This window comes from Mandrillus leucophaeus, unplaced genomic scaffold (genome assembly GCF_000951045.1).
Source record: "Mandrillus leucophaeus isolate KB7577 unplaced genomic scaffold, Mleu.le_1.0 Scaffold142, whole genome shotgun sequence".
Taxonomy (NCBI): domain Eukaryota; kingdom Metazoa; phylum Chordata; class Mammalia; order Primates; family Cercopithecidae; genus Mandrillus; species Mandrillus leucophaeus.
The window spans coordinates 1,532,374-1,555,764 of NW_012101388.1; the positions used below are offsets into that span (position 1 = coordinate 1,532,374).

The 23,391-nt window shown below is 33.9% G+C and overlaps 1 protein-coding gene across 2 annotated transcripts in view; it reads right to left on the reverse strand.

The window, feature by feature from the left end:
- The window catches only part of CDH7 (cadherin 7, type 2), a 135,398-nt gene that overhangs the window by 54,280 nt on the left and 57,727 nt on the right, over positions 1–23,391 (reverse strand). For both annotated transcript variants that reach the window (XM_011974140.1, XM_011974139.1), the window contains exons 3-6: positions 17,450–17,744; positions 12,438–12,557; positions 4,811–4,978; positions 2,217–2,404 (exon numbers count right to left, since the gene is read on the reverse strand). In XM_011974140.1, the coding sequence (XP_011829530.1) occupies positions 2,217–2,404; positions 4,811–4,978; positions 12,438–12,557; positions 17,450–17,744 (771 nt within the window). The remainder of the gene's footprint in view (positions 1–2,216; positions 2,405–4,810; positions 4,979–12,437; positions 12,558–17,449; positions 17,745–23,391) is intronic.

Below are 23,391 nucleotides of genomic sequence, written 5' to 3' on the forward strand. Positions count from 1 at the left end.
ATGAATAAATATTTAATAATAACCAATTATGGACTTTTATTAGATTCAAAGCATCACTCAGATTTTGGGCAGAAGTAACGAATCTCTAGTATCAAAACCAAAAATTCTATTAATCTAAATTTTTAAAAATTTGGAATGTTTTTAAATCATAATTTATTAAATAGAAGATTATATCTTTCTTAATACCTAAGAGAACTTCATACATGAAATTTGGGCCCACTGAATACCCTGTCTGTGACTTATTTCTACATCTGTAAAATAATTACCATCTCTAATAATAGTCAAAGTAGATTATACAGTGTTTTTAATGAGATTTAGTTCAGTTTGGCCTTTGAATAACTCTTTTATATATTTAACAACATTTCAATTATAACAATAACTATTGAATATTACATATTATTGAAAAAGCAGTAAAGGTAAGATCTAGAAATGATACTACTAACATTTTAACATTTTTCTTGTAATCTGTTATTCTGCATAAATATACTTTTTATAAAATGTGACTTTGTAAAAGTTTGGATACTGCCTTTTTAATAATTTTTCAATAAAAATTTTATATTTATTTGCAAAAACAACATCACCACATTACTACAATGATGGATGCAAATTTCTTAATATGATAATATCAATTATCTACCATTTCTTCAATTGTTCAATATTTTATAATGTTTCCATATTTTCAGTGTCCTAATAGTAGCTTCATGAAATTGTTGAGAAAATAAAATAAAGCCTGTAAGTTACTCAAAAAGAAAAGCCTGACAGATATTAATTGCTAGCTGTAAGAATAATAATGATTGTGATGCTTTTCTATTGTTATAAGTGATAATCAAATTTATCCTTACAATTTTTTCATGAGTTTTATGCTTTTAGATGACATAATTTTTAACCTAGGTTTTTTATGTCTCCTTTTCTAACAATTTTCTAAAATTTCCAGAAATGATATAAAATTAGAAAATAAGTTTTATATTTCCTTTACTAAATCAAATATTTTATATTGAATTTAGAATTTTCAAAGATTCGTGCTACCTTCATTATAATATATAAAATACAGGTAGTTGTTCAATAAAAAGTTTCAGTTTGCATTAAAAATTCTTGAATGTGAACAGATTGATTTCAGATGACTCTTTGAAATCTTTGAGCAGCATTGTACCTTACTGAATTCCTTTTATTTTAGACAACAAAACAAAACATTTTACCAACAGTTGGCCTACTCTAGTTATTAAAACTTTTATACACAGATTGTAACCAGCTTAGCTAAAACAGCAGCTGTCCACTGGAAATAATTGCAGAAATGTATTTCTCATTGGTCTGAAATCAAACATATGTTTTCCTATAACAACTAAAATATAACTTTATTTATTGATATGTGCTAATTATTGAAAAGCATTAATTACAAAGTTATACACTGGATTTTCATACTGACAAAAAATTCATATCTTAGGGATCAATATATTGATATATTTTTAATGTTTCAAATAGTTGATAAACTAAGACTACATTTTGAAATAACAGCTTTTGAGTTATTATTTTTGATTAAATACTTGTAAAAAGTCATGTCTCTATATTGAAAAGAGAAGAGTCCATTTTCTCCTATAACTGTGTTGAGAACTAATTTAAATATATTATGGAAAATAATCTTTAGTTTAGGCTGTACTGACTTTCCGTCTCTTTCACACTCTCTAGAAATTACGATAGGTTTTACAACTTTTCATGCTCTTCTTGTATGAAATATTCAAGTCTCCCAATTACTATAAATTTTAAATGGCAATAATTGTTAATGTAGCAAGTCTTCAACATTTTGGTTTCTACTTGAAATTACATTATTTTCATTCATGGAGAAAATAATAGCATATGTTGTTTGCATACACGGGTTTTGGTTGATTTTAGGGTTTCATTAGTGGAACAGTCAGGGCAGAAACATATTCATCTCTCCAAATAGGTCTTTAAAACAGCACATTGCCAGTCTGCTTTATTTTTATAGTGCTATAGATAACGGCTGTGAGTTTCTTAAAGAATAGAATTGATGGGTGTTATTACAAATGTAACTCAAGGTTCCCTAAGAGTCTGACACCTAAAAATAAATGCATAGTTTATCTTACTAAAATTAAAATAGTAATGATCCCATATGGCCATTCGTTTTGTCTAGTGCATTCTCCCATCAAACAGACAGGACTTCTCAGTAATCTGTGGTAAGAGATAAATAAAGAAAACATTACCTTCTGTATAGTAATGATTCCTTCCTGTGTTTCTTTGTCAACAGAAATCTTAAAAATGCCCAATCCATCACCATCCACAATTCTGTACTCCATTTCAGCATTAGCTCCAATATCTGCATCGGCAGCTTTAATTCTGGCCACAACTGAGGCTACAGGTAATGACTCTGGGACGTTATATTGATAAGACCCTGTGAAATTCAAAACAAGAAATGAACACATTATACCAAGACAACTAATAAAAACTTAACTATTGGGTTATTTTGACCTCATCTTAGCATAACTTCTTTTTATTTTTTGATAAAAAATATGCTAAGATAATGGAAAACAAAAGATGTTTCATATAGCCTTAAGAGATTTGATGGGGATGATTAGTTAATAATCATTGTGATAGCAGAAATAGATGGTGAGGAAAAGCAAGAGAAGAATCTCTAATTCCTGAATTTCTGGTGGTGAGAAATATCCTACACTGAAAAATAAAAATAAATTTAAAGTAATTATAATTGATATATAATTATTAAATGTAATTCAATATAATAATTACAATAATGTGTAAAACACTAGGAAATAAAAATAGAATAGATTGGGCTTCCAATGGGCAAATACAAGCCTAAATCGTTTTCATAACTTAATGTTGGAATTTTCTTAGCATCTTTTACCAAGAGAGTTTCAGAAAACTGGGTAAGAAAACTGGATAAGAAAGGATAAGAATGATTTGTGTGGGTCGTACGTAGAACTGAGTTGGGCCACAATGGTCCAGGAGCCTAGGCAATATTAGTCGAACTGAAAAAAAAAAAGCCAGTAAAAGAGAAAAAAATAATTTTTAAAAATTTTTGTTTAAATTTTGTAATAACTCCTCATCGCCATCCCTCAAACTAAAGGAAAAGTTTGGGGGCAGATGAAGAAATACATGAACCACATCACTGAGAAATGAGGAAACACCTCAGCACACTATATTCCTTCACTATTTTTTCTCTAATCATTTACTTTTTCCTGCCTCCTCCATCTTTTTCCGTTTCTTTTGGTTGTTAAATTTTGTTGCATTTGTCCTGTCTTGGGAAGGGAGAAGAAAGGATTCTCTCTGAGAAGAACATAGAAAGGAAAATGTGTCTGTATGATGGAAATATGTATTAGACTGAGACTTGTTTGCAATTTTCTAGATTTTGTGAATAGTTACTGTTTGTTTTTAAAATGATTATAATATATGCTATTACTTTTGAGTGACCCCTTTTACACACCTCAAAGTGTCCTTTGTAAAATTCAAAAATGTCAAGGTTAAACTAGTGATTCAATGGTAGAGAAAAATCCCAGCAAAAATGAATAACAATGATATATCCTTGGCTTTTTTCACTTTGATAAGTTTGAGGGGAATCTATAATGGCCTAGAAAACCTATATCTTACTAAAGTTCTACATAATTTTATCAATCTAGGCTTAAACAAAAAGAAAGCAGTTCATTTCATTATAAGCCCAAGATAACTGCATTATTTGCTTTCATAATTCTAAAAGTCCCTCCTTCTCCATGATAAGCCATCAAGATCACAATTAAGAATAGGCTTACTTAAAGAAAATAATGCTAAACTTGGGGTCACTTTTTTATATTACCAGGAGATATCATTTCTTGTATAATATAAATATTAAAACTATATAAGACAAAGATGAAAATTTTAAAGAGGCAGTCATTGAAGGAAAAAACAGTGACACTCGTATTTGGTCAGAAAGCTTCCTTTTTTGATACAATTCACTTCTAAATTCTGTTGGTAGGGAGTTTAGTTCCCATTTGTACTGGAAAAGCATTTTAGAGACATTGTACAGACATTGTAGTCTGTACAATCTCTTTATTTTCTTGAGCATTCTAAAGAAATAACACACTTAGGGAAAAAAGGGAACTAAAAAGAGAGTGAGGTGAAACGTTTTTTCAAACAGCACACCTCTACCTAGAGAATTTTTTTTCTTTTTTCTTGGTTAAGTCAAAAGCCCCTTTGGTCAAATAAGTGGAATTGAGGGCATTTGGTTTTTTAGTTCTTTAGATTGGTTTTTAAAACACTGAATGTTTGCACAAGAAAGATGTGGGGGAACTACTAATGGAATGTTCAGTGTGCACAAACTGGCTTTAAAGAGTGTGAAATGAAAAAATGGAAATGTTTATTAGTCTTTTTTAATTTTCAAAAATAAATCAATATTTTAGTGCATAGAATGAATAAAATGTATTTGAATATTTTTAATGGGCAACAACTTTATAATTTACAAAATATAAAAAGTAATTCTTAGAAAAAACACTAATACATAAACACAATTAGTAATTGTCTAGTATTGAAAATGTGAATGAAAGAAAAATCTTACTATATTTAAGACATGGTAGTCAAAATTTGCATTACTTAGAAGTAATGCAAATATATGATGGCTTCTATTTCTTCTCAATACCCTTATAATCCATATTGCTGAATCAAAATTATGTCTCTAATGAAATGTAAATTTGGAGGAATGAAGTAAGATAATTATTTGCTTTAGAAATATTTGAAAAAAGTCATTTTAAAGACATATTTTATACTGTCAGGAAAAGTTATTACACTTGTATCACTTAAGAAAACAACTTACTTCGAGGAAAGCGAGGTGGGTTATCGTTGACATCCGTTAGGGTCACAGTGACTGATGTAGTTCCTGACAGTCCTCCATTTTGACCAACCATATCCTTTGCCTGAATAACAAGCAAATACTGGTCTTTAGCCTCTCTATCCATGTTTGGAAGGGCAGTCTTGATGACTCCTGTAAAATTTCAAATCCCAGTAAAACCCATCATGAATCACTGCATTTATACTAACAAAGAATACTGATACAAGTAGTAAGTCGCTCTTGAGTTGTTGCCTTTTGTTGTTTCGTTTATTTACTTTAAGTAATTTTACTGTTTATTAAAGACCAAAGGAATATGATAGTTTTATACAATGTTACAAAACAGAGAAAACATTATTAACGTGGTTTTCTCAATACTGAATAAAGAGGATTATCTTTAGGTTTCAGGGAAAAGTGGTTAAGAAAATAACAATTTATAAATAAATAAAATGGCCTTTTACCTAAAATAATGGACAAACACCTGTACAAGTACACAGCAATGAACTCGTCCTTTTCTTCCATCTCAACAACTTATAAAAATGCATAACCACTTATTATCAGTTTTCAAGTTAAATAATATTCTTACTATCCTTAGCAACAAAACTTTTGTTTAAATCTGAGCACACTAGCTCTCAAACACAAACATACACATACATCAGCAACAGATCTGTATTTTAAGCATTCAAATTACACTTATTTGAGAAGTCCAGGTTGCTTATTTATTTTTTGACATTACTCATTTATTCTCATACACGAACTGTAGTTGGATGCTATTGTCACGGTAATCCAGGCTCACTTTACGTAACACTTTCAATGAATCCTTATGCGTGTCTATATATTTTATAATTGATCTTTGAAATATTATAATAAAAATGAAAAAAAAATCATATACAAATTAGGTCCAGGTGAAGCATCTAATACATATTCTTCTTAGAGCCATAATGATTTTATGGATTTTTCATGTTTGTTCTTCAATACTTCTGTTAACTCTAATTTATAACAAAGCAAATATTGACTTCCCTAATACTGTCACCAAACATAAACAATCTTTGTGTGAGAGTTCTGGGACATATCTCCACCTTTTCTTTTTTGTTTTTTTGTTTGTTTGTTTGTTTTTTTTTTTTTGCTGTTAATCATCTTTATTTCTGTAACCCTTTTTTTAAAAATTGAGCATTACTTATTTTGAACATGACCAACACATATTTCATTTACATGAAAAATATTAATAAAACGAGTTATTTTTAGAAAGGAAGTCCCACTTACTTTTATGTTTTTTAAAAAAATTTGATTCATCTCTCATTTTTCCTTCTAATATCAATATGTGTGTTATCGTCTGTGCATATTTATTGTGATGGAGAGAAGTCTATAACCCCTCAACTAATCAGTAAGGGAAACACTGCAGCCTCATCCTCTCAAGGGTTTGCTTAGCGGAATTATTTTTGAAAAGAAATATAGCATCGTTAAGATAGAAGTCTGGTAGTCAACGTTTCTCACTTATTTTTCACACATCTAATTGTCTCTTTATAAGTGAGCCTATAAATAACACCTTTCCAAGGCAGAAATCATCACAAAGTTTGCAAATCAATGCAGGTAGGAAAGGTAATTTCCAAATGCCTCAACTATTGAACATATTTTTGACAAGAATAACATAATTGGGAAAAGTTGATTTGAAATAAGAACACCCACTACTAATAGATTTCTACTTGTATGGCATTTGCTCGCTTTTACTTTTAAGTAAAAACTGTCTAAATTTGGAAAAGCATTCTCATACCTTGGATTTCATTTGTGTTTTGTCATGTATTATATAATTGTATATATAAATACACGCACAGACAGAAAATTGTTAATATCATATTACTGAACTAGTAAAGTCTAGTCTTGACCAACTGGATACCTCTAACTCTGTGAGATTTTCATGCTTAATAATAATCAATAATTTTAAGTCACATAGGCTTAGCAAAAAAAAAAAAAAAAAGGAATTCTATCCGTGGGCTCTTTGGAAAAGACATTGGCTCATATTTTAGGCTTTGTGAATAATAATTTTTCTATAACTACATCATCTGATACCATAACTCAGAACTTTTCATTTATTTATAATCCATGTTCACAAAAAGCATTGTGCATGCGAAACATAAACTTATATTGCTATTGTTCAAAGTTGTTTTTAAGTATAAGAAAAAAATCTGATGATCCAATATCCTATCAGCCTTAGATGATTTTTTTAATGCATATTCAGCTACTATTGAATCTTTTTAAAAATTTGGTATATGTACCTCATGTAACAGATGATAGCCATTTCTGAAATCTTCCGCACTTTAGGGAAGGAATGGAACACGGGTTCTGCATACTCAGGCTTCAAATTACCCTCAGGAGTCTAGACAACTGCATAAACCCAAGGATTAATAACCAGGGGCTGGGGAGATTCACATTGTGAGGGCTCAACCCTTTAGGTTTGTTCTCACTAAAACTAAATAAACGTTTTTGGATATCACTTTGACTGGACTACCATTCCAAGGGGAATCTCAATATTGCAAAACCGGCTTCCTCAGGGATCTTGTTAACTGCGGAAGTACCTTCTCACAGCAACCAGGATCTGGGTCATCTGCACTTCCAACTCCCAAAGCACTTCATGCCTCCTTCTCTCTCCATTACAGCCTTCATTGTCTGTAGCTATTCCAAGAATTCTAAAACCATACAATTAGACTTTAAAGAAACTGGTTTCCTTATGGTTTTTATGTACTTAATAATATATATCAGGAGGTAAGTGATACCAAACAGTCAAGCCCCCAAATTGGGACTTAGCCCAGGAGGTTCTTGGCTTTGCCCAAGAAAGAATTCAAGGGTAATCCAGTGGGTTTTGGATAGCAACTTTTATTAAATGGTACTGCTGTTTGTGGAGCAGTGCTAACTCATAGTCAATGTGCCCAAACTCTGCAATCTATGGTCTCTTGGCAAAGTTATTTATACTTATGTAAACCCAATTTCAATTACATGCAAATTAAGGAGTGGGTCAATGCAAATTGAGGGGTAGATTATTTAGAAATTTCTAGGAAAAAGGGAAGTAACTTCCAGGTCATTGCAACAGAGATGGGTGGTAACTTTCAAGTTGTTGCCATAGTATTTATAAACTGTCATGGCACTGGTGGGAGTGTCTTATGCCAATGAGCAATGAGTGCAGCTAGGACTGCTTGTGTTGACATCTGCTGGTTCCTGCCAGTTTCTTCACTTTATCCTGTCTGAACCAGATCCTGTTTTGGTCAACAAGGTTGTGACCAGAAAATAAGTCCTGCTGGTCTCCTACCTCATAAGGACCATGAATGAACTAAAGCCATTTGGTATGGCCACCACCAAAATGGAGCTGCCAATGAAGGCAGCACCATTGAGATATGGACAGGAGAATGACGCAACAGCAAAAAAATCATTTCAAATACATGTAGTTTGGCTGTTTGCTTTGCTTTTGTTCTAACAGAACTAATTGGATATCATGTTAGCTCTCTTGGTAACTCCTTTAAAGATAATTATTTTTGTGTGATTATTCCCTAGTGAATGAGAATAATAGATATAACTGGTAATGAACTGAATATGTATTTATGTAATCAGTTTCTGTCAATATGTATTCTTAGTATTTAAAATATCTCAGTGATGCTTGTGACTAATATTAACTTATTCTGTTTTACATTATATCAATGAGTGCTATGTTACATGATGTTTAGAAATATAGTACATATTCAGGAAAAAAAAAATCCAATACGATGTTTTGCTAATGAAGACACAATTGAATATTTTAATGCAATGTGATCAGCTGTTAGGCTATCTCCCCCATGCACATTCTGACTGGATAACAATGATCACTTCTGTAAATTTATTCTGAGTCCTAACTGCCACCTTCTTTCCCTAGGACAGCTCCTGTTGGAGCAATTCACCAATTATAATAAACTCAACTCATTCTGTAACATATTGATTACTATTGAAATTAAAAAAGAAAAAACTCGAAACCTTGTAGCATACAAAGTTAACTAAAAGTAAATTAGAAATAAAATGGAGAATGGGATGTATAAACATCCTTAAGTATGTGCATCTTTGAGACTTGAATTGCATTGTGAAGATACATGTACCACTTTATATTTTAAAAATATTATGAGTGCAATACATTGTGTAGTCTTGTGTTACATATTTGTAGAATTACAGAGACGAATACAGATTGGGGTCAAGCAACACTCTTTCTTGCAAATGTAGACACTGAGGCAAGAAGAAACAGATCCTGAACAAAGCAGTTTCAAGTTAAAAAAAATATTCATGATGCTTGAAAGTTAAATTTCAAAGGAACTTAGAAACTGAAATGAGCACAAATGTTTCAGGCTTGCTTTCTATTTTTAAAAATATCCTTTGATGATAATCGTTTAAATACTGGAATACAAATTATAAATGAATTTCATATAATAGGCAATAAAATCAAGTATGGCACTTTTATTACAGACATTTATCAGTAAATCAAATATGAAAGAAATGCACAGCCCTGGCTATGCAGAAACTATGTTACTGATTAGCTGAGAAAACTCTTGGGAGGAGGAACCTATTTATAAAACAAAATCACAAAAGTTTTTGGATGCTCATTTTGTTTTACACTTAAGATAAAAATCTGCTAATGAGTTTCTATTTCTTTCTAAATTTTGTGCCTAAGCTCTGTATTATTTGACTTGTCTATCTGTAGTGTAGATACGAAAGAGCTATAAAAAGATGGAGAAGAGCCAACAACAGTGAAGTAGTAAGTTGGAAGCTTCTGGAACATCAAAGAATTCCAGTGCTGGCAGAAAAGGAAGAGTCATTGAGGAAAGGACTCTTTTTGCAACCTGTGGGGGATGTTCTCAGCAAGCTTTCAAAAGAGACAGCACTCTTGCATAGAATGAGAACCGGGAGTGTGTGAAGGGTGTAGTTGGAAGGAGTCATTTGTTATGGCAATACCCTTTACATAAAATTATGATGTAATAGGTATGCATGCAACACATAATGCAGTCACCACGTAATCATACTTCTTATGTCTAAAAAAAGAAGTCCTAAATGACAAATGATGTTTAACACTCAATTCATTTTCCACGGCTTGCTTCATGGTCAGGTGAGTTGTACCATCATTCTTACCCTGTACTTAGTTTAAAGCTCTGCTGCTGATGTCTTCAAATCCTTAATCATTTAAGAATAAAGGACCTGAATGTTCATTTTAAGTTACGAATTAGGTAGCCAGTCCTCCCATATATCACATAGACCCAAAAAAGTTATCTGTTTGCTTGCAGGTTACAAAATAAATAGATACACCTTAGAATGATCCTAAGTACATTTAATGGAATAAATGTAATGTCCGTAATCCCCTAGTAAGTTTGTGGACACTATGAAGATAGGTGTTGAGAAGTTTGAAGGGAATGTGCTTTACCTTGTTTCCAGTGTCATGCTACCTTGCTTGTTAAAGTCAACTGTCAACACTGGGTTTTGCAACTACTCACATTCTAGCTTGGGGGAAGGAGAAATTGATGCAGAAAATACAGTTTCCCTCTGGTCATTCAGTCTGTAAATAGTGCTATAGATGAAAATTTGTGCTCTGAGATTTTAGTCATGTTATTTTCTTAGAAATTGAGAAGAAGAAATTTATAGAAATGCACTTAACAGTGATGGCTTGTGCCTATGGTTACATAATTTTTATTTAGCATAATTTCAACATTTTTCCTGTCAAAATTTTACTTTCTGACCCAAAAACCCTCAGATTTGAAGGAGAAATAATGTTATTTCTCACATATAAATGAATCAGACAGACATCAGAAAAGGAAGACTAACAAGACTAAGTGAACCTTGATTTACAATTCCCCTTGCCCTTTAGGTCTGAAAACTTTCCATTTCTGTCAGAAAAACATGTAATTTATTTTTTCTCACAAGAAATGTACTCTACGTATTATAAATTAGCAGAGAGGACAAAGATGCCCAGAATATCTCTGCATTAATGACCATGTAAAAAGAAGTTCCAGTGATTACCATAGTTACAGTATTTAAAAAAACTAAACTAAACTTTCCTCTTCTCTTGAAACACACAATCCCTTCAACTCTGAAATTAAAATCAGGTTTGAAGTATTAATAATGTAATCCTATGACATATACCATTGTCTAGTTGATCAACCGGTAAGGCTTTATCTCCATAGTGTTACATGGAAATCCTGTTATTCTGCTGCAAAGCCAAAATCACAAGCCAATCATTAGTAGCAGCAAAATATTTAATCCTTGAACTTAATACACGCTATTTTTGGACAAGTTATATAAGGCAGGAGTGTATGATTGTGAGCAAATTGTCAGGAACTTGTCAATGTCTTTTTAGGTTGTCAAGAGTAGGCATAGAAGGGAAGAGGTGGGTGTTTGAATTTAGGTTTCTCAGATCTATCATCCAGTCAAACAGAAGCATGCTTTCCACATTCACAGGATTCATATCATAAATCAAATACTTTCATCTACTTCTCCTTTAATACTTGCTTAATCATGACTGTTTCTTCCTTATTAGACTTTCCATGTGGTTTCCAAGCCCTATCTCTACACTGGTATAAAATATGCATTCCATCTCTATGAAAGCTCTAATGAATGAGCTAAGATTGAATTTACTTCTCTGTTCATGCACATTACAATGGTCATTCCCAAAAGGTGTTCATGAGAATAAATTAATATTGCCCTTTTTATAAATATGAAAAACAAGATCAATGACATTAAAATATTCATTTAGGATTACAGGTACTGATGAATATTCATAATCATAAATTTATATATTTGAATAATTCTAACTCCATGATAAAGGCAAAATTATTTTTAAAAAGAGAAAACATGGATTTTCACAGTGATTAAAAAAATCAGTGTTATTCACACCCGCCTGTGTGAATCAGTAATATTCACACCCACCCGCCCTTCCCTGCACACACAGGACCAGAAAAACTGAATACATTAAAATATCAATTAATAACCAAGATAACAATGTCCCATGGTATAGTCTTAATGTAAACGGTTTCAGCTTAAAAGCAAAACAGAACAAACCAACTACATATTCTATCCATACCACTTTTCAACCCAGTACAAATTGTTCCCCAAAATTAAAAAATAGATATATTTAGTTTCGCTTTTGATTTGGCAGATCATCACCCTGTTATGTTTAAACTTATTTCCCTGAGAAAAGTACCATCTAGAAGAATAAACTGAAACTACTACCTATTATATTACGTGGCAGAGTGGTTTCTGTTTGAGATGTAAAGATTACCATGTATAATTTCCTGTGTGAATGAAAACACAAAACAAAACACAAGTAAAACTCTGAGGTAAAGTATCAAAATTTCCTTAAGCATTCAGGAGATAGAAACTGAAATACTTTTGAATATATAGCATTATTTTTCATTTTGTTAAGACACTGATGACTAAAATAAAATATTTTAAATGGTGATAAATCCTCAATAATATGACGCTTACCAAAGTAGACATATTGGGAGAAGCAGAATAAAATAGTATGGTATTAGTGTCAACTATATTTAGAAATAATCATATTAATTGTAAGAAACAAACAAATTATGACTCTACAAGAATGTCACATTTCAATTTTTACCTGTCTTTGGCTCCACTGAGAAGTATGGCTGTCCTTGCAGAATACTGTAGACCACTCTGGCACTGTTGCCATACGTAGGATCATCAGCATCTGTCGCTGTCACTTGTACCACTGAGGTCCCTAGATGCCAATCCCAAAACCACTGAATTAAAAACTTCCAAATACCACAAAACAAAATAACTTACAAAATGTTACTGATTCTACATTAAGCTTATTTGAAATTTTTCATTTATCTTTTCCAAGGCACATAAAAAAATTGATACAGTATTATTTTAAAATAAACCAGCTCCAAAGAGATGATAGATATTAACAAAACCCTTGAAATATTTAAGGGATAAGAAAATATTCTGGCAAAAAAAAAAAAATATCATCGATGACGCACATTAGGCTGGGATATACTCCGAATCGGATGGGACTGAAACTTTAGGTGTCTCATCCATTGGGTTCAGGTAATATATTTTCATCAAGAGCAGCTTCTACAAGACTCAATCACTGTCTAGAAAACAGCATGATAACAGCATCTTGGACACTTGAATCATTGCAGGTACAAAAATGTCATGGTTAAGATGATCCAGATAGAAACCAAAATGTCATTAACTGACAAAGAATATTTGATGCACCTAACTGGATATTAGGTGGCTACCCTATCTCCTTGGGATTTTTTTAAAATTTTCTCTGCCAATTGATTTAAAAACAAAACAGGAAATGAAAATTTAAACCAAACCTCTTGTAAAAGAGGAAAGCCATGGCAACTTTAAAAATTGCATAGATAGTTTTTTGGTTGTTACATATGATGTACAACATATGATGTTACATATGAAATGTATTCTTTCTTCATTTACTATGTATTCACACATTCAATATGGAAAGCATTTCTTCTGATCTGTTATTTTTTTCCATTTGGAATGTAATCTTTAAAATATCAGAAAGACTCATGTTTGCTTAGTTTACATATTTAGTTATATACTATTATTTAGTAAATATCCTGTCTTTTAAATATGGAACAGGTCCCTTTCTTCACGTATTCTTTAAGGTCCTAGTTTGTTTCAAATAATTTCCTGAATATGACATTTTAAAGCTAACATATTTTTAGATTGATTTCTATGTAAATATCTCTTTCAAAATGCCTTAAGCAAGTCATTAATGTCCACTTTGCTATAAATCCACTTTATTTTCTATATATATTTCATTGCCAATTCCATTTTCTTTAAAATTATGTGGAAATTATGGAAGTTAAGTGTACAGTACTATTCTTTAAACCATAAAGTTTTTATTTATTTTATTTTATATTTTGAGACGGAGTTTCACTCTTCTGCCCAGGTTGGAGTGCAATGGCACAGTCTCGGCTCACCGTAACCCCTGCCTCCTGGGTTCAAGTGATTCTGCTGCTTCAGCCTCCTGAGTAGCTGGGATTACAGGCATATGCCACCATGCCCAGCTAATTTTGTATTTTTAATAGAGATGGGGTTTCTCCATGTTGGTCAGGCTGGTCTCGAACTCCCGACTTCAGGTTATCCGCCTGCCTCAGCCTCCCAAAGTGCTGGGATTCCAGGTGTGAGCCACCACATCCAGCCTGAAGTTTTTTATTTTATGGACTTAGATGATTGTGCCCTGCAGATGTCTGGTGGGGCCAAGATGGTAAATAATGAGTATTTTTAAATCTTTTTTAAGAATTAAATTTTGAATATTTTAAATGTTATAATAAATTACATTGATGTTCTCTCTTTCCTCTATATGTATCAGCTTTACAATATTTATTTTGGTAATATGCCTAAGTATGATTTTGCTACTTCATTTTAAAAGAAAGAAAACAATTTTAAACCAAATAATAAAAACTAAACTTCAGTAAGTTTGGCTGTGAACAATAATACTTTTTTTTTCTGAAAAGTTCATTATCTCATTTAACACATATAGACACACAAACCAGATAATACACACACATATTCACAAATAAATTTAAACTTTCCATGCCTGTCTATGTTCTTCTGGCAATAAACAAAATATCCTAAAGGCTTACCAGTGTGTTTAAAATTTTAGGATTAGTTAACATCTAATAAAAAAAGATCCCTGGATATTAAACACTGAAAACCTGCATGACCTATATCATACTATTTGATGGTTATTATACTTGGTTAGACTTAAGCACTTTGATTAACTGTAGTGTTTGATAAACTGTAAGTCCATACAACATATGTTATGTAGTTTAGGTATTCCATGTTCTATGTCCCAATTTTTATATTAACTTAATTGTCTGAATCGGTGTCAGATAAACTCTGAAGACATCTGAAAATAATTTTCTAAGAAAGTTCTGAACCCATTTGAATCAGCCAAGTAAATAACTTAAATATAAATTATTTAAACACTGTGATATGGGCCAGGTGCAGTGGCTCACGCCTGTAATCCCAGCACTTTGGGAGACTGAGTCGGGCAGATCGTGAGGTCAAGAGATCGAGATCATCCTGGCCAACATGGTGAAACCCCATTTCTACTAAAAATACAAAAATTAGCTGGGCATGGTGGTGCACACCTGTAGTCCCAGCTACTTAGGAGGCAAGAGAATCTCTTGAACCTGGGAGGCGGAAGTTGCAGTGAGTCGAGATCATGCCACTGCATTCCAGTCTGTAAACACAGTGAGACTCTGTATCAAAAAAAAAAAAAAAGAAAAAGAAAAGAAAAAATAAAGAAAAGAAAAAAAAGGTATTGTGACATGAAATAGCATGACTATTAATGACTATTATGCACACTTAAATAACATAAGTTATTTGACTTATAACATACATTAAGTATGCATAATAGTCATGCTGTTTCATGTCAGAGTACCATCAAAATCAAAACGACAGTACACTATCAGATTTTTCTTTTCTTTTTTTTTTTTGAGATGGAGTCTTGCTCTGCCTCCCAGGCAGGAGTGCAGTGGTGAGATCTCAGCTCACTGAAATCACTGCTTCCCGGGTTCACACCATTCTCCTGCCTCAGCCTCCCGAGTAGCTGGGACTACAGGTGCCCGCCACCACGTCCAGCTAATTTTTTGTATTTTTAGTAGAGACGGGGTTTCACTGTGTTAGCCAGGATGGTCTCGATCCCCTGACCTCGTGATCTGCCCGTCTCTGCCTCCCAAAGTGCTGGGATTACAGGCATGAGCCACCGTGCCCAGCCACTATTAGCTTCTAAAACAAAAAGTTCACATATACCTATATAAAATTTGCATATCTATATTCTATGTGGGAAAGGAAAACACTGGCAAGCCAATGAAGAACAACCAAAATGTCCATGAGAACTAGGAGTATGAAGTTGAATTAAATTGCTCAAACACATCTCAAAAACTCCTGATTTACCAAACATTACTAATTTGGGGAGGAAGATGTGCCCTTTCTTTTTTCTATAACCTCCAAAATCTTGTAACAGTTACTGTTGCTGCTGCTCTTGTTGGTAAGCAGGAACAGCAGAAAGCACTTGGAAGGTGTGGATGGTAGTGAGGAAGAGTGAACACACCTGTTTGGTCACAGAAATGCTAGCAATGCTTACATATGTGCTAATTATAGTAAGATCATGCCACTGTGGTTCAAATTCTTCCTGGCCACAAGCATTGATTCTTCTGTCTCCTTATCATTTGGCATTTGTCTAACAGCTAGAGGCATGGTGGTGCCCCAGATAATTTCCCCTCTCTCTTCTAATAGGAACAGAAATTTAGGGCCGCTAGACTGCGATCCCTTTAAGAGCACACATTTTACACATCTTTGCAACCCCACTCTTCAGGGTCGTAAGTATGTTGATTGTATGATTGGATGAATGAAATGACCTTTAAAAAAAAATAAATCACATTGGTTAAAATGCCCATGTGTTAAAATACAAGTTCCATTATTATTTTAAATAAACTTCCTATTTCAATATTAAAAACAGCAGGAAATTAATATATAAATCAACTCATCTCTCACCCAGTCTCGTAACTTTTTATTTTTATTTTTGTAAGATTGCCTATGCTTAAATTACATACTGGCTGTAAACTATTCCAAAAGTACTTGAATAAATGAAATTTAAAAGAGAATTTCTATTATTCTATATAAATAAAGTACACACTAGAAGTACTTTACTTGCTATCTTTCTAGTAATGGTGCAATGACAAAAGGCCTTTGAACAAAAAAGCCTTCATTTTTTTAAATATATATCTCCAAATGGGTACCTCCTTACCATTGCTATAAATTCACTATAAATTTTCATTCATTTAAGTTTTTGGATAATTTTTTTAAAATTAATGGTGGCATGGACACATGGCAGGGAACAACACACACTGGGGCCTGTTGAAGGGTTCGGGGAGGAGGGAGAGCATCAGGAAGAGTAATTTAGGGATGCTGGGCTTAATACTTAGGTGATGGGATAATCTGTGCAGCAAACCACCATGGCACACGTTTACCTATCTAACCTGCACATCTGCACATGTATCCCTGAACTTAAAATTTTAAAATAATCAGTGGTGGCATGTGGATGGCCATTTGTAGGTTCAATCATACTCATTACAATTAAACAGATCAGCCGATCCAAATATTAGCCTGGCTAGCCATCAGTGGCCTTCTTGATACACTGGCCATAGAGAGATGTTTAGAACAATCAATCAATATCTTAATATCATGGAAAGAAAAATAAACACTGGCCTGTGTCTGGAAGAATTCTGTTTGTTAACTTCTGAGGCATCACTGTAATCATTTAAAAATATAAATAAATATCAAGTTGAAAAAAATGTAAGATTAAAGTAATTTCCTGAAAACATTGAAATAGCTGTATAAAAACAATTTCCTAATTGTCCATACAAATAAATTAATAAGTTAATGGATACTGGCCACCAACATGTCTCAAATGTTTCCCTCACCCTAACTGACAATTGCTACGCACATACAAATATATATATATACACACACACACACACACACATATATATATTTAATGATGATTTAATTTTAAATAAAAAGCTCCCCAAATCAGCCACACACCACAAAAGCAGATTGTTCTTTACTTACCCACAGGAGACATTTCTGGAACTCCTGCCGTGTATGGGCCATCCAAAAATTTGGGTTCGTTGTCGTTGATATCCTGAATTTTGATGACAAACTCCGACTCGGGCTCCACGGGCTTGTTGGTGAGCCGGTCCAGAGCTTGAGCTCGGAGCGTGTAGTAGGCCTGCTCCTCACGATCCAGTCTCTTGGTGGCATGAATATCCCCAGTGTTCTCATCAATAATGAAAATGGAACTTGCCCCTTCTCCTGACAAGATGTATTTGATGGAACCATCTCCTTTATCAACATCAGAGTGAAGCTGGTGAAAAATTCATGTGAGATGAGATTAACTTACAAGAGAGTCAGCGATACGGAGATATGTAAAAATAATTCTTATGTCAGGTAGGAGTACACGAAATTTTATTGTTCTTGGAAAGATAAGCTGAACGCTTATTGTGCACAGCAGAAAGGCTGTGAGAATGTGTCAGCTTGTACTTGTGAGCAAGACAATTTCATTTCTTCCTGTAAACAGTCACATTTCCAAAGGTATCTTATATCAGTCCCAAAGTTGGGAACTGATTGTAGTGTTATTTTTTATTTGATCTGTCCTTGCCAGTTTTAGCCATCTTCTTTGAACAGAGCAGGCATTCAGTAAACATGTATAATTGATTGATTTGATCTACTCCAAGCAAAGAAACTTTCTATAGGACATTTGTAAATCTAGTTCCAACATACCATTTAATACGCTTAAAAACCCCCATATTATTTAAGGGTGCCCTTGTCTCCCTCCTTCCTGCCCTGTCCCCACTCACACTCCTTTCTGTGATTAACGAGTATGGCTGGATGTCCAGTCTCTAAATCTGTCTCCAAATCCTGTTCCGTATTTTAAAAATTGGAGCTGAAAAAAAATGACACAGCTCTCTCAAGTAGGAATTTTAAATCAATACACGCATGGGACTTCAGCTAAACCCTTTCTTGAAATACCAAGAACTGCATTCGACTTGCATGATGAAGCACAGCATCAGCAGCACAGCAGTCCCTCCAGATTTGCATTTCACATCTGGAGCTGTCCCTGCTGTATGTCAGAACATTATGCTGAACGCAGGAACCTCAGGAAACTCAGACGTAATTACACATTTTCCTGAACTTCATAACCTGAGAAACGCGCTACTCAATCCGTCATTTCAACAATCTTTCACCCCCTATAACTGCCATCATTCTGGGCTTTTGTTAATATGAATGTAAAATCCAATTTACCAAATAATAAAGCTTTTTGCTGCCCTTCAGAACTACGTTTGCATTTTTTAAAAGACAAGGTGCTAAAGAGATATAAAATATGAAAAAAAAAAAAAACACCGAGGAAAGTATGGACACAGTACATTTTCATCCTTCCCTGGTAGCTGTTGAGGACATAGCTTTTTGTACCTTGAATTTCTGTAAATGATTGTTTTACTGCACTGTAACAGCTGTGTTTATCCTCTGCTTACAAGTACTTGAATACCTGATTTATCTTTTGGTTTCGATAGGACTACATAATACAAAAAGTAAATTTCTGGCACCAGTTATAATTTAATTTTTTCAGTGTGAATTATCTAGTGGATCCTAAGCCATACGTTTATTCAGTGTACGGAAAAGGTGTGTTCTTCAACTATTGTGAATTATTTAACTTTCTTAAGTCATTTTTAGGGTCATGATTATATATGTAACTCCCTCTAATTTATAATACAAAGGGTGAAATATGAGAATTATTATAGTTTTAATTATTAAGAACTTCCTAGATGTCAGTCACTATGCTTAACATTCTTTTTTTTTTAACAAAACAATACTTTTATTTTAGGTTCGGAGGTACATGTGAAGGTTTGTTACATGGGTAAAACATTATTTACATAGTAACTCATTCAATATTCACATTTGCCCTTAATCCTACTAACAAATGAGGAAACTGAGGTAGAAAAAGGCTAAGAACCTTGCCTGAAGTGGCCCAGCCAACTCTGGCAGACGCAGGATTATGAAAACCGGCAGGCTGGTCTAAAGCCCACATCCCCACTCCCTATAATGAGATCCAGCCTCCAGGATAGGAACTGTTGTGCTGTGTGCTAGGGTCTTCAAGAGTTGATGCAAAGGGGAATGTGAGGGAAGAAGGGAATATGCAACCAACCCCACCTGATCACCCCCCAAATCTTCAAAAAGCTCAGTGCTTCGAGTGGTTTCCATCTGTACGTTTTATGACTTACCAACAGGGTCCCTTCTTGCCATTACATAACAATAAACTCCACCACACTCAGTAGCACATAGCAAAAAACTTGACTCCCAAGACAAATGCAGATGATGGATGAAAACAAGTTGTTTTTAAAACAAGCTTCCAGTCCCTGGGCCGCTTAAATGCTCAATGCTGCTCTCCTAAGGCTCCCTCACCCTCATCTGTGCTCCCATGGGGCGGCAGCTGGTGGCAACTTATCTACACGTTACTGCTGACAGTGGCGTGCAATGTTAGAACATCCAGAAGACCACAAGAAATATCAATTATACATGAGTCATGTCTTTAATCAAAGCTTTTTTACACTGAAATCACATGAACGATTTTCATTTACAGAACAAACCCTTATGATTCATTTACCTAATTCCTACCAGCTGATCACTGTTTTCGTGGCACGGTGCTACAGTGTCCCTGTGGCATTCCAAGTATGAGAAACAAAACAAATCTATTTTCAAGAAAAATCACACAGTAAGTCCTGACTGTGAACTTCAACCTGAGCTCTGACGCTGCATTTTATTAAATATTATGGGGTTGTCAGTTGTTCTCCATTACTGACAACATCAGACCTTAAAAGTTTCATACTGCTGGATTCTCCAATCATTCAACAATCAAATTCTTCCTCTTCTACTACCTACCCGTGCCCCACCCATGCCCCACCCCCCCGGCCCCGCACACATCCTGTTTCAGGAGCCCTAAACTTTACTATTCTTCCCATCGCTGACAATTTTCTCCCAGCTGGTACCATCACTAGGCTTCTAACCACTGCCAAAATTCACAAGCAGAAAATTGCTTGGAGCCTATATTCAGTGTCTTTGCAAAGTTACTGTAAGCATCTGTGGTTAAAAGGGACCAACTTTGAATTGTTAAAATGGGTACATAATTATCTGAGGCATTCAGACATTTAATCTGTGAGACTTTGTGCATTTTACTAATCCTAATAGGTGGAGTGAAATCCACACTCTTAGTAAAAAACTCCTCTCTCTTTGATGAAAAAGAATGCTCAGCAAAGAAGAAAAATGTTCTCAAGTGTAGAAATAGCAAATCACGTTCTTAAGTTGACAAGTGTCTATGCAGGCACGTGCACGCCCACGGACACACACACACACACACACACACATGCATGGACACATGCATGGACACCTTTGAGAATAACTATAACAACCCGAACAGAAAAATGTTACTCTCCGCTGTGAAAACCTCTGACCAAGAAAAAAACAAACTATGATCCTATAAAATGGTAAATAAGTACATAAGCAAAAGAAACAATGCAACCAAAGACAAGTATTTGTGCTCTATTTGGGGGCAGAACAGCGAATCACCTAAGTCTATTCTACTCACAAATACCCTTGCAAATGTGAACCTGAGATTAGCCTAAACAATAATAAAAAAATATTAATAAGCAGATAAAATTTACCTTTACTGCCTGGGTTCCTAAATCATTTTCAAAGTATTTGTTTTGACTTCAAAGTAACTATTTACAGATTTTTTTTTCAAATGAGCACAAAAAGTGAGAGGCATAGAACCTTAGTTGAGTCTAGCTCATGATAAGGCAAAAGACAAGCTGAGGAGGAGGTACGATTATGTACATCCTGTGTCATTATGTCAGCATTATGTATTCATATGTAAGAAATATCAGACTCTCATAAACTACATAGACCATGAATGCAAATCACATTTTACATGTACCCTAAAATATATCCGTGAATAATCCATTTAATGTTCCATCAGCCCCTGCTTGATAGAACACCCCCCACCATGAGTCTATTGTATCTGAGCCCTTTTTCATTCATTCTGAACTATAATCCTCGTTCAGAATCATCAAACCTTTCACTTGGGCTATTGGAAAACACCTCAATTATTTTTTAATTTAATAACTCACATTGTCTAGGCTGTCACAATCAAATTATTTCCTCTAAAACATATATTAAATTATATCACATCCCTCATTAAATATGTTTCTGTCCACAAGAGTATCTTTATTGATAAGTGCTGAAAGATAACACTGAGATATCATAATATATCATATTTGCACAACGTTAGCTCTGAAGGACTTTCATGATGGATCAGCCCCTGGGCGTGGCCTGGAGCTTCCCGATGGTCCAGCCAATTGTGGCTGATTATTCCAGGAAGCATCTATTGCTATATTTATGCTGATTTTAGAGCCTATGGAAAGTACATCTGTGCTATTTCAAAGTGTATGGAACATTTACTGGGCTGACTCTTGATCCTCCTTCTTTGGCCTTTTCAGCATGCTCACCAAATATATTTAATTGCTTCCCATGGTCTATGGATTTAATCGAAAATTCTAGGCATGAGTCCCAATCCGATTCCATTCTATCTCCCTGGCCTTGTTTTTCCACCACATCTCACAGTGTAGTCCATGGTCCAAGCGTGCTGGACTAGTTCTCACTGCCTGAGCATAGCAAGCATTTCCCATGCTTCCCAACACACCCACTCACAGACATCCAATTCAGCTCGATGCAAGTTCCCTTTTTCTGAAGTTTTACAACTGTCCTGTTTATTTCCCATAGTTTCTTATTTCAATTTCTATGATAGAATTCATTTAATTCTGCTTTATATTGAAAATCTAGTTATTTTTATATTCAACTTTAATTTATAAACTCCTTAAGAACTAAGTTCCTTTTATCACTATGTTCTACATCCTTAATAAAATCTGTTGTATTAAATTTGGTAAATTTATAATCCACTTTGTAAAATAGCAGTATTTCTTTTATTTCAATTTATGTCCTTATAAGTTTTAATAGCTTTTTAAAGAAAAAAAAAAAAAATCCTGTATCTCTGGTTTCTTCTCCATAATCCTCTGAACCACTTAGATGGAGTTCAGATGCCTTGCTTTGTTGCTCATGGTAACACTTAGTGTATGATTTTGTACTTTCACACTTACATGTTTTTGTTCCCCAGGAGACAGAGCCCTGGTAGAAACAGGCATCTTTCTTATTCCTGTTTCCTCAGCTTTTATACAGTAGTTCTCTCTCCTTTTTTTTCTCTCTCTCATAAATACACAGACACACACACATGCATGTGTGTTAAGGGAGGGTTGAAACCTACTTGTATGTCCTTGGGTGCCAGAATAGCCATTACCTTCATTAAATTTTTATCCACCTTATTTTTAAATTTAAGATTGTAGAGACCAAAACTAAAAGAGCAACGCACTGATGTTCTGGTGATCTTTTTACATCTGTATAACCAGATTACACTTGATATGAACTACCCGGTCTACCACTTTCAATCCATCTGCTTAAATAAAAGTCTGAAAATGGAAAACATACTCTATTTAGGAGATGAAGGTAAAAAAAAAAATCAATTCAGTTTATTAATCAACTTTTCTTTCCTCTAGTACTTCTTAAATTCTGCTTGTTATTTGATCTTACTGATGATTTTGTCTTTACTACCTAAAGCTTAGCCATGTAAAATGGAGACAAATATATCCACACTTGAACCTGCATAATTGTGACCAGTACTTGAGATGATACAGTGGACTAGGATTCATAAAGGTAAATTATTGTAATGTTAGAGTTGCACTTTTTGATGTCTTTGCCTTTGAAAAAAATACTAAATTTTCATGCCACAGAAAGACCATCTACAAACATAAGGTGAAACTTTTGAAAGAGATAATACGTATTGTGAAAGCTTTAACATTAATAAATGCAACTAGAAACTAAAGCCTCTGTGATGCTCACTGACTTAT